This window comes from Phyllostomus hastatus, unplaced genomic scaffold (genome assembly GCF_019186645.2).
Source record: "Phyllostomus hastatus isolate PE091 unplaced genomic scaffold, TTU_PhHast_1.1 phas_contig_196, whole genome shotgun sequence".
Classification (NCBI taxonomy): Eukaryota; Metazoa; Chordata; class Mammalia; order Chiroptera; family Phyllostomidae; genus Phyllostomus; species Phyllostomus hastatus.
This window is the reverse complement of record NW_025333709.1, coordinates 42,557,086-42,570,216: the sequence shown is the minus strand read 5'-3', so window position 1 is coordinate 42,570,216 and position 13,131 is coordinate 42,557,086. Positions and strand designations below refer to the sequence as shown.

At 36.2% G+C, this 13,131-nt stretch overlaps 1 protein-coding gene across 1 annotated transcript in view; it reads left to right on the top strand.

Moving 5' to 3' along the window:
• Window positions 1-409: 409 nt before the first annotated feature.
• The window catches only part of LOC123815894 (UDP-glucuronosyltransferase 2A1), a 57,620-nt gene continuing 44,898 nt past the window's right edge, over window positions 410-13,131 (top strand). The window contains exons 1-2 of the mRNA XM_045834600.1: window positions 410-645; window positions 5,759-6,522. Coding sequence (XP_045690556.1) covers window positions 5,808-6,522 — 715 coding nt within the window. The 5' untranslated portion in view covers window positions 410-645; window positions 5,759-5,807. The remainder of the gene's footprint in view (window positions 646-5,758; window positions 6,523-13,131) is intronic.

Sequence of the window (13,131 nt, the reverse complement as noted above, 5' to 3'; positions counted from 1 at the left end):
CATATCTCTCATCATCATCACCCCCAGCAGGGATTCCCTACCTGTTTAAGTGCTAGAAGGGAACAAAGCCAGCAAGATGCCAGAAATTATGTAACATAACATAATTCTGTGCATGCGAGCCCTCTTCATGTTATGGGAACAGTTTATCAGATCCAATCTCAAGACTATGAAAACACTACTTATTCTCAAGACTATGAAAACACTACTTATCAGGCCCCTCTCAAGGGTAGGGGAACACTGCCTCTGAGTCAACCAGACACCAAGGTAAAGAAACCACACTGTCTCCACTTACCCTACATTGCAACATTAAGGCTCTGATGTAACAGCTCAGTATAATTACCAAGGATGGCTGACAAGTTGATGTTTACCTTAATCAGTTGCTACTGCATTCCTGACTGTGCCACTGTGCTTTGATGCACAACTGCCTCTGTGAGGGAAAGTAGCACTCTCTCTCAAAAGAATGCATGCTTTTGACATGAGAGGGCAGAAAGAGAGTTGATTGGGTGTCCTGCTCAGTAATTTGTAAATGTAGTTCCTCGGAGACTAAAGTACATAAGAGTGGACATTCAGTACTTCCTGGAAGCCAGCACACAGGCAGAGACATTGGAGGTGGAGAGCAGGAGAAGTGCACATTTGGACAGCCAGGTATGTGTGATAGCCCCAGGGTGTTGGGTTTATGTTGGACACTGGCTGTGTGCTCATGGAGGCCAGAATAAGTTGTGGTTTTCTCCATGTGACTGGATCATGGGGCCCAAGACTACAGGGACTGTTCTGTTCTAGACAAGGTGTAAGTCATATTCATGTGTGTTTGTGCCTGGTTAGATATGGGGGACCATGAGAGACATGTGGGGACACCTTTCAGGTGCCACATACTATAAGGCAAGTGTCCTATGCAATTCAAGAGGCCCCCTAAATGAGTTCTGGTTTCTTCCTATTGTATAAAAATAGTAAGATTCTTGGAGCTGTGAATGGGAGGAGTGTGGAGCCCTGAGCAGTGACTATGGGAAAGGGTTCCCATGAGGTATTGCAGGGAGGTGACCCTATGATCATGATCTTGGAGAACTGTGGGGGGTACTGCGGTGGTGGGAGCACAGCCAGCAAGGGTCCTCCCAACAAAAATTAAATTCCCTAACTCCCAGTAGGATGTATAATGTGGGCCAATTCAGTGGCAATCCAGTGGGTGTAGTGAAGGCAAGAAACTAAATAAAATGTTTGTGGGCTCCTGTAAGGTTGTGACTTCACACATATACCTTGGCTTTCCAGAGCTCAAAGGTGAAATGAAAAGAAGCTTTGTAGATCACCACCTCACACTCGAGCAGCATGCACTGTAGTAAGCAAGGGGGCTCTGGGGTAAATGTACAGTTAACTCTGCAAAATGCCACTTACAGGGTTGTGAACAGGAAATTTAAACAAAAATTGTTCAGTTCAGCACCCAGGTTCTGGCAGAGCTCACCTTCATCCACCCAGTCTTCCTTGGTGACATCTCTGCCATAGTAGAAGGTTTTGGAGGCAGCATTTGGGATGAGCTTGTGTCCCCTGATGTCATGGGCTAGGGCATTGCCACCTCCAGTTTTGTTGCAGGTGGAGGGAACCATCCCAGGAGGGTAACTGAGTTTCCAAGCAGTCCAGTGGGGTTGCATAGATTTGAGGTACTCTCATTAAGTTTTGCTTGCACTTTGATAGCATTTACTTGTATCCTAAATTTTCAATAAATTCTGGGGATCCTCAGGAGTGCAGCTTGCAAACAACTGGGTGGTGATTTCCTCCAAGGCAGAGGAGGTCTCCCTTCATAAGTAGTTAAAGTTGGAGGCACTTGCGTGACCTAGGTTTAAAACAAATTTAGTTCTGTGTTCCTGACAATTTAATGTTTGTCCCTGTATCACCAGATATGGGTCTGAATTACATAAACCTATCAGACAAATCAGATTGAAATTAGGCAATGTAATGGCCAGTGCCCAGAGGTCCGGATATCAGTGACTGGGCAGGGCTGGTGGATTTTAAACATTTGAGCCATTGGTGACATTTAAGCTAAAGGGTTTGAATCACCTAGATAGTGTTCACAGCTGGTAGCATTTTGGTCATAGCCACTCTAGGGCTAGCTTCAAATACTCATTATCCTTGCCACCCTGGGATGTCACGGAAGGTGAGCATTGTGCAGTTCCAGCAACTTTCTAGTGTTGTGTGTCTGGGGTTGAAAATCCATGATGCATAGGGCACACAGGGCACTAAGTGTACTGTGTGCCTCGTGAAGATTTACTTTGGTGTAACTGTGGGTCAACAGTTTGTTGGTGCCTCCTCCAGAATGTGGTAGTGTTAAAAGTGTTGTAATTGTATCACCATGGTGTCATCTAATATCACTGATGTCAACCAACCTACCTGCCTGCCTCTTCCCACCTTTTAGAGATCCACACCATTCCCCTGGTGGTTTAGGTGCAATTATTTTCACTTTCACTGTAGAATTATGGTTAAGAAAAATGAGTCATCCATTAAAGCAACGATAGTTTGGAGGTGAGGTCCACCAGTAGCATAGTGAGTCAGTGTTCTTTTAATAGACCAGGAATATCACTGGCCACAGGGTCATAACTAACTACCCCTCTCTAGGCCCAGCAGCCAGCCTCCCTTCCAGTACTAATATAGGGGAACTCCCTTTGGCTCCCAGGAGATAGGCTATCTCTGGTCCCTTCCTGAGGGAAAGAGGAAAAGCCCTAGTGTCCCATCTATCTCATTTGTCTCAACACCAGACTTTCATGTATGATTATTGTGAATCACCTCCAGAACTAACATTCAGGAGGGTCTTGTTTAGAGATTATTGATAAATACACCCACCTTAAACTGAGGCGTGTTGGTTGGTCTCTGCAGAGTAGTCTGATCTTTTATAGCACCCACAATTAAGGGTGGGTATTCTGGGCAACATCTGGAAGCAGCAAATAATCAGAGCACAATGCAGTGCCACAGGTCACCAAAAAGCAGTGATTTCATCCCAGAAAGTTAGTAAGCCATTTGTAGTCAAAGGCATTGTATAGAAAAACACAGCACACCCACAATCCTATCTTCTTGATCACCAATTATGTTGTGTTGATATATTGAATTAAGATGTGCATAATAGGAAACTAACATGAATGGAGTTTACATGACTGTAAGTTGTTCTGGGTGAATTAGTGAGTGAGTGGTAAGTGAATGCAAATCTCTAGGATATTACTCTAAGTTACTGCAGATTTTTAGAATACTGTATTTTGGCTACACCAAATTTATAAAACATGAGACTAAATTAAACACAAGAGAAAATTACGCAATCAAGAGACAAGTAAATGTATTACATATGAGGTTGCAGCTGGTGTAACATGGCATATCATTTACAGCAAAACGTTTCAATAAATAGAGTACACTCTAAGATAACAATAAAAACTCTAGGATGGTAAATGCACAAGCCACTGACATAGTTGTTTATGTCATTATGAAGTAGTATGCACTCAACGTATTTGTATGTGCCATACTCCCATATGACTGGCAGAGCAGTAGTTTTGTTCACACCAGCATCACCACAAACACATGAGTAATGCACTGCAGTATAATGTTATGATGCCTACAATGTCACCAGGCAATAGAAATTTTTCAGTTCCACCATAATCTTATGGCACCATCGTCATATACGTGGTCCATCATTGATGGAAACCTTGTTCTGTGGTGCATGACTATATTTTAGTTGTTTAATACTGGAACTAATTTCCTGATAGAAAATACAATGAATATAATAACAATGAACTGAGATCAATTATTTGTTCTAATGGATTGTGACAACTATTTAAAAGTCTCCTTCCAAGTCACTATGGATGAGGTTGACACTAGCAGGCAGAAATTCTGTGTATACTATAAAATCTTACTGCACAGAACCTTGAATGGAAATCCACCCATGAACGATATGGTTTTTGCTCTGCTAAGCTCTGAATAGTACTTTGTAAAAGTAAGTGTTGCAATGAAGCAGTCATGTTTCACTACAGATTATTTTTGGTAATAAGGTAGGTCAAAAGAGGCATTGCTAACAATTTTAGAAGTTTTAATTTTAACAGATTTATTAAAACAAAAGAACCACCTCTGCTTATTTATAGAGAGATACATGCACAATGGTCAAAGAGATTATTTTACTCAGATGACTTGATTCTACATTATCCAGCATGGGTTAGACAAACTTATATTGTACATTGTATATTGTGTCAGTATGTTTTGGGCAATTTATCATTCACATAGATAAGTACTTTATAGTTGATATTGTGACATGGTACATTCTAATGGGGCAGTCTGTCTTAGTGATTAATACCGCTAACCTAAATATAAAAAGCCAAAGTGAGTGGCATTTATTTGCAATCAAAGCACATTGCAATCTATGTCATATGTTCAGGGAGAAAATCACATTATGTCCCAATTATGGGGATGAAGGAAAGGGGTTTTTATGAAAAAGGGGAAGGGAAATTATTATATGAATAGAAGAAAGGAATTTGTGTTGATGTTAACAAGCTAAGTTACTCTTTAGCTATACATAGCTAATCACCGGTTAAGAATGTCCAGAATCATCAGTCCTTGTGATCAGGAGATCTGGTTCCCTGTTACCGTCATAAACACTGCTTTCGAAGACAATGTTCATTGGGCTTAGTCCAAAGGTTATTTTTCTCCTTTCAAACATTACAAATGTTCAAGGAACAAGATGTGTAAGGGATTGTGGCTCTGTTTTTAAATGGCTCTATTTATATCAATTTTCTCAGTAGAGTAGGCTTTGGAGCCGAAAAGCCTTAAGGCAACTGCTACCATCAGTTTCTTTCTTATTTTGTTCTATGAACTTGGCAAGCTACTTCCTTTCTCTGACCAATGCTTCCTTCTTTGATATAGGAATAATTACCATATCTACCACATTGGACCTCTTTTTTGTGCAAAGTAAATGATATTAACATATATAAAACATACTGCACAATGTCTGGCACATAGTGAGCAGTTAATAAATGCTAGTAATTAAGAAAGGCAGAATCTAGATGTAAAGTAGTTGTTATTTACACAGGCTAGCTAGCTTTCTGAGCAGCATGCTTCACTTCACAATCTTCTTCAAAGAACTCCTATTCACTAGTAGCATTACCCATTGTCCCCTGCATATACATTTGTATACAGTTTATTTACTTACTTGAAATTTTTTCTCAGTGATTTATTAAGATAAAGTAGCAATAACTATTATACTATGTTTGTACTTCACATTTTATGTATTCTCTTTGTAATAATCTTACCTATTAATTAGTAACTATGATCATAATTAATTGTTGCTAATGACATTATATAAAATTTATTAAATATTGAAAAACCTGTAGAATTAGCATCTCTGCATTCCAAACTAACTACAGAGTTAGCGTCCTATGTTTTGGGTCATATCTGAGGTTTCAGTTCCCAGGCCTGAGTGTAAAGTTCAGATATACAGTGGCTTCAAACAATCTAATAGTAAAAATTTAATAATGATGAGATGTAAAGAAAGGGTTGAGGAATCTAGTAATGAAAAAAATATATATACAATAAGATATTTTTTAGAAACAAGGAAAAGAATCACAACTGAAGCTAAAACAGCAGGTTGACCAGTACAATACATGTTGTCCCTAAACTGATAATTATCATCAAATACAAAGCTACCATGGCAAACATTATTTTGTAGAGAGAAAGCTCTTAAGGATATCATTTGTTTCAATCAAACTAAAGAATAATTTGCATTTCCTTTTTGTTTGAACAGAAATTCATTTGTGTCACATCTCATCAAATCTTCTACATCAAACTGCATCATGTTAAAAAACATTCTACTGTTGTCTCTTCAGATGAGTCTCGTGGGAATCACTCTTGGTGGAAATGTTCTGATTTGGCCAGTGGAAGGTAGTCATTGGCTAAATATTAAGATAATTATAGATGAGCTGATTAAAAAACAGCATAATGTGACTGTCCTGGCTTCTTCTGCTTCACTTTACATCAAGCCCATCCATACTCCATCTCTGACATTTGAAGTATATAAGGTGGCCTTTGGCCCAGAAATAACTGCAGAAGTGATCAGGAGCTTTGTTTTGACCTGGTTGGAAAATAGACCATCCCCTTCAACCATTTGGAGATTCTATCATGAAATTGGCAAAGTCTTAGAGGACTTCCACAAGATGTGTAGAGAAAACTGTGATGGTGTTCTCAAAAACCAAAAGCTGATGGAAAAGCTGAAGAAAAGCAAATTTGAGGTATTGGTATCAGATCCAGTATTTCCTTGTGGTGATATAATAGCTTTAAAACTTGGAATTCCATTTATGTACACCTTGAGGTTTTCTCCAGCATCGACAGTGGAAAAACACTGTGGGAAAACACCATACCCTCCTTCCTATGTTCCTGCCATTTTATCAGAACTCACTGACCAGATGCCTTTTACTGACAGAATAAGAAATTTCATCTCCTACCATCTACAGGACTACATCTTTGACAGTCTTTGGAAATCATGGGATTCCTACTATAGTGAAGCTTTAGGTAAGTAACAACTTTTTGTATTATTTGAATTTAAGCAAGCATAGCTTTGTATGACCTTTTTTTATTTAATATGAGTAGTTTGGGGCCCTACATATTGATTACTATCTATTATTGTCATGTGATAGCAAGAAAAAACATAAAATACAATATTTTTTGTGTGCTGTTTTCTAATTTTATGGATTTAAAGGTACCAACTAAGTTTTTTATGCATAACATACAGAGACAAATACCTTAGTGTAAAATTAGAACTTGATTCTCATTTACACATTATTGAAAATAGAAGTTGCCTAGAAACTCTAGTGGTATGTGGGGGAAAGCTGAAAGAGAGAATCTTTCCACAAACCAGTCACTAATATAGACATTTGTGTCCTTGTGTGTGTGTTTAAAAACATATATATGTGCATAATCTCTGATCATACCCCACATATTTCCTATTTTTTAGCACTCTCTTGGATAAGGAGGTTACAACAAAGACTAAGATGAAGTTCTTGGCTTCAAAGATTTTACAATCATCAAACAGAGAAGTTAGACATGAAAGAGAATATTTACAATATGAATGATGTGGATAATGAAAATGTGTATAAAGAACAGAAATACTATAAAGGAGATAGGCAGCATATGACAGGACAAAGCAGTATTCTGAAAAACTTTAGAGTTGAGTTGATACCCAAGGACATTTTTCAACAATATGAATTTTCCTGAAAGCTAAGTGTAGGGAAAGAAGCAGTGTGTCCCATTTTGTGGAGTGAAGAAATAATGCATGTGGTTGTGGGTATTACTGATGCATCAATACTTAGGAAGGTCAAAGTGTAAGATAAGAAGGCATAGGAAAGAGTGCTGAAGATGCCAGCACTGCAAGAAAGAATGACTTAAATAAATATTTTCAAAGCATCTTGTATGTCATGCTAAGCATCTTGGTTTGTATCTAACCTGTAACTGGAAAAAGTTTAAAGGGATGTATTATGACAATGTTCCATCTTATATAAAAAACAGGTATAGATGTGGACCTAGAGTGCATAAATGTTAAACTGTAGGCTATTGTATCACTCCAGGAAATATGTGGTAAGAGCAGGTACTAGTGAAGTAGCTTATGAACTAGAAAAATAATGTAGATGGGAATATATACTAACACAGTCAGGAGAGCAGGTTGTTGAAAAACAATTTCTGCTTTCATGTGTGACCATAAGGAGTAATTAAGTTTCTTTGCACCTACACTTATTTATCCTATTTTGAACAGGGCTACTGAAAGAACTAAATTGGTTAACATATTTAAAAAAAATCAGAGTAGTATCTGGAAGATATAAAGTGTTCAATTAATGTTAGTTGTTTATCAGATAAAATTAATTAAAAGGTAATGGCTAATTGGTGAGAATGTTTTAAGGGGGAAAAGAGATTATTTCTTTTTTAATTGAGAAGTAATTGACATATAACATTTTAGTGTCAGATGTACAACATAATGATTTGTTATATGTATATATTGCAAAATGACCACCACAATAAGTCTAGATAACATCTATTACCTGTCACAGTTACCTATTTTTTTCTTGTGATGAGAACTTTTAAGATCTACTCTCTTAGCATTTTCAAATATACAGTACAGTATTATTAACTATAGTAACCATGCTATACATTACATCCCATTACTTATTTATTTTTATAACTGAAAGTTTGTACATTTTGACTCCCTTCACCCATTTTGTCTACCCCCTACTTTCACCTCTGGAAAATACCAATCTGTTCTCTGTGTCTATGAGTTTGGGTTTTTTTTATTGTTTTTATGTTTCTTTTTTTTAAGATTCCGTATATAAGTGAAATCATATGGTGTTTTTCTTTCTCTGTCTGACTTATTTGACTTAGCACAATGCCCTAAAGTTACAACCATGCTGTTGCAAATAACAATATTTCCTTCTTTTTATAGCCAAATAATATTCCATTGTGTATATAAACCACATTTTAATTATCTATTCACCCATCAATGGACAGTTAGGTTGTTTCCACATCTTGGCTGTCATATATGATACTGCTATAAATGTGGTGGTCCGGACATTTTGTTGAAATAGTGATTAACTTTCCCTTGGGTGTACACTCAAGAAGTGGAATTGATGGGTCATACAGGACTTCTGTTTTTAAATTTTGGGGTAGTCTCTTCAAAGTCGTGTAGTGCATAATAATGTTTCAGTGAACAATGGACCACATATGAGGATGGCCCCATACAATTAGAATGAAGCTGAAAAATTCCTATCACCTAGTAATGACAGTAATAGATACTGTAGCATTGTGATGCAATGAATTACTCTGTGTTTGTGGTGATGATGGTTTAAACAAACCATAATCCTTTTACAGGATTATGCTGATAATCCTGTAAAAGTATAGCACATACAATTAGGCATAGTTCATGATATTTGATAATAGTCAACTCTGTTACTGGTTTATGTAATTACAAAATACTTTTAGTTATTAATTTTAGAGTGTACTCTTTCTGCTTATTAAAAATTGTGCTCTAAAACAATACACACCATGTTAAACTAGCAGCAGCTTCTGCTGCTAGTGTAGCTACTACCAGTACTTCTACATCTTGTGTTTACTGTATCTCTTGATTGCATCATTTTCCTTTGTGCTTGATTTAATCTCATAATGTTGTGTAGACTTAGTATAGCCAAAATGTAGGGTTTATTTTTTTCCTTTTTATTCAATTAATTGGGGTGACACTGGTTAACAAAATTACACAGGTTTGAGGTGCACAATTCTAAAACACATCATCTGTACACTGTATTGCATGTTCACTGCCTCAAGTCAAGTCTCTGTCCATCACCATTTATCCCCCCATACCCTCCCAATCTCCTGCTAACCCCGCTCCCACAATCAGCACATTATTGTCTATGTCCATCAGTTTTTTTCTCCTTTTTTCTTCACCCAACAGCTTTTTTCTTCCCTCTACTTTTCCCCCACACAACCCCACCCAACAGCTCTCATCCTGCTCCCTAGCTGTGCATCTGTCACTATTTTGTTTGTTAGTTACAGTAGTGTACAATAATATCCTAAGCCTTCACACTCACTAACCACTCACTCACTGACTCAGAGCAGCTTCCAATCCTGCAAACTCCATTGACTTTTTACCTTTCATACTGTTTTCACTATACCTTTTCTACTTTTAGATATGTTTAGGTACACAAATATCTACCATTTTTTAATAATTACCTGCAATATTCAATATAGTAACATGCTGTGCAGTTTTGTAGCCTAGGAGCCATAAGTTATGTCAGATAGCCTAGATGTGTATAGTAGGCTTTATCATCTATGTTTATTTAAGTGCACTTTATGATGTTTGCACAACAAAATTGCCTAATAACACATTTTTTATCAGAATTTATACCTGTCCTTAAGTGGTGAATGACTGTACTATTTTCCAAAGTAGCTATACCAATATATATCCCCAGCAACAGTGCACAAGGACAGGTATCCCTTTTTCACACATCTTCATCAACACCTATTTTCTCGTGTCTTTTTGATGATAGGTGTGAGGCAATATATCATTGCCACTTTAATTTGCATTTCCCTGGTGATTAGTGATACTGAGCACCTTTTCATGATGATTAGTGATACTAAGCACCTGTTGAGTATTTGTATGTCTATTTTGGAAATGTATCAAATCTTCTGCCCATTTTTAATCAGATCTTTTTTTGGTAATGAGTTGTATCTGTTTTTATATATTTTGCATATTAACACCTTATCACACATATGATTGGCAAATATTTTCTCCTATTCAGTAGGTTGCCTTTTTTATTTGTTGATGGTTTCCCTTGCTGTGTTGATGCTTTTTAGTTTTATGTAGTACCACTGTTAATGTTTGCTTCTATTGCCTTTGCTCTTGATTACACATCCCAAAAAAAGTGTTCATTAAGACCAATGTCAAGGAGCTTACTGCCTATGTTTTCTTCAAAGAATTTTGTGGTCTCAGGTCTTATGATTAGGTCTTTAATCCATTCTGAGTTAATTTATGTATATGGTGTAAGATAGTGTTCAGTTTTACTCTTTGCATATGGCTCTTCAGTTTTTCCAACACCATTTATTGAAGAGACTTCTGTTTGCCCTGGCTGGGTGGCTCATTTGGTTGGAGCATTGTTCCATACATCAAAAAGATTGTGGGTTTGGTTCCCAGTCAAGGCACATACCAAGGCTATGGTTTCAATCCCCTGTCGGGGCACATATGAGAAGCAACCAATTGATGTTTCTCACATAAATGTTTCAATGTTTCTCTCTCTCTCTCTTTCCCCTCTTCCTCTCTCCCTAAAATCAATAAACGTCTCCCTGGGTGAGAATTTTAAAATAAATTAATTAATTAATTGACTTTCTTTTCCCATTGTATATTCTTGGACCCATTTTTATAAATGAATTGACCATATAGGTTTGGGTTTCATTGGTGAGCAGTGTTAAGAGAAGTGTTAGTTATAATTGGTGCATTATTTTCTCTGGATCTGTTAAATAGTTGTCCCCAAATAAAAAATTGATTTTATCTCTTGCAATGTAAACAAAGACCTTTGTATTGTGTCATTCAGAGAAAATAAACATAACTACTATGAGGATTATAAACTATCTTGTGATGATATAAGTAAATAGGCAACATCATGGGGCTAAAAGTGAAAAACAGAAAATGAAGAAATGACCATTTTATCAGGTAATGAAACTGTTAAGACCTGCAAAAACTCTTTAATCTCTTCACGCATGCAGTAAGCTGACAGCAACATCTGAATGTGTGCAGCATCTCAGCTCATAAAATAGAAGAAGGTAACTGGAGAGTTCCTTGCTCACATTTTTATCTTGTTATTTAAATTTTTGTTAACTGCTCCTTCTAAACCTTGGAATAATAATTATCATGATTACAATGCTCCTTATTCATATTGGTGAGATTATCCCCAGATAAACCTCCTCCATGCTGGCAGTCTCAGTATTACATGTTCCACTGTATTGTGCTTGTAAGTTAATGCTAGTAAAAAAGCCACACTATTCCACTAATCCCACCTGAGACTAATACTTCTTAGCAATTTGTTCATGGGAATGTAATGAAGATTTCTAAAAATGCCCTTGCTCTCTGATTTTGATAATATCATCTTTCTGATCAAATTACCCTCTTCTGACTTACAATGACTATTTAAGTTAGTTTTACTAAAACACATTCTTATTGATGCCCAGGGACATGAATATTCCTATTCAAAACACCAGGTAAGAAGTAAAAGTATTGATATGACAGAGTAATTTATTTTGGTGCAAGCCTTTGTATGTGTGATAAATGTGAATGACAAATAGAACTGACTTATAAAAACGACATTTCCAATTTACAATTTGAATTTATCTTTCACTTCAGCTTGAATGCTCCAATCAAAGTCATTGCCATGAATCCATGTACAGTCAGGTCTAAAATTGTCACACCTGTGTAAATAAATAGAACAACTTTCTGTAAGGTTAGTTTTCTGTAGTGTTATGCAATGAGAACCTCAAGGTGAATCCTTAATCTTTGCTAATTGCTAGATATTGGATATTATAATATCAATATTACTTCTCTTATTTCAAGTTATGGGTATTTGGTTCAAATGATACTCGTGGATATCATTATGATAACAGCAGTTAACGTCTGTTGATATCCTGTGCACTAGGCACTATGATAAGGGCTTCATGTTTATTAATTATATCTCTTAATCCTTGCAATATAATTGTGAAGAAAAAACTACTATCAAAGACATTAAGATAAAATCATATGGCTACCAGTTTGAGAATAGTGCTCAAACTGAAGACTTTCTGACACCAAAACTTCTAGAAATTTTTTCTCTCATTTTAAAATTTCAGGTACAAATCTAACAATTATTTAGAATATTTTAGGCTTAATTTTTTTTCCTATTTCATTCTTCCTTTCAGTGCATTTGGCTTTTGAAATCTGCTGTTGTATTTCTCACTTATATGAATTTGCTGAATAGAATTTAATTAGGCCATACTATTGCTAGGTAACTTGCCATTCCTTTCCGCACAGTCTCCAGGTGACTGTTGCCTGGGGAGATTAGCCTGAGGATAGCTTTCTGGTTTTAAGAAAGCTTCTCTTTAAGGAAAAGAAAGAAAAGCCTGCTGCAGGTTTCAAATATATTTGTTTAATGTTGAACCAGGTAAAGTTTATTTTTATATTCGTATTAACAATTAAAAAGCCACATAATTAGGGAAACATTTAAGAAAAGAATGATGCAGCATTTCAATGCCAGTAAAAAATATTTATAATCTATAAACATTAGCTGTTGCTACCAACAGTTTTCTACTTGGGTCACTATAAAAACAAACAGGTTGTGAGTGTGTGGGGCTGTGTGAGTAATCTTTACATGTTAGATTTGTATAAATATATAATGTATATTCTATATAAAAATCAGATGAGTGATCTTTAAGAACTAATGTCACCTGTAATGACAATAAACTATCTTGCAAATATATTAAAGAGAAAAAATCATCAGATCTTCAAAAAAGAAAAAGTTATGACCATAATATTTAGATCTTTGCATGAACTAACTATACATAGAACACAGGTAATTAGTGTAAAATAAAGTGATAGAAATGAAACAAATTTGAGTATAT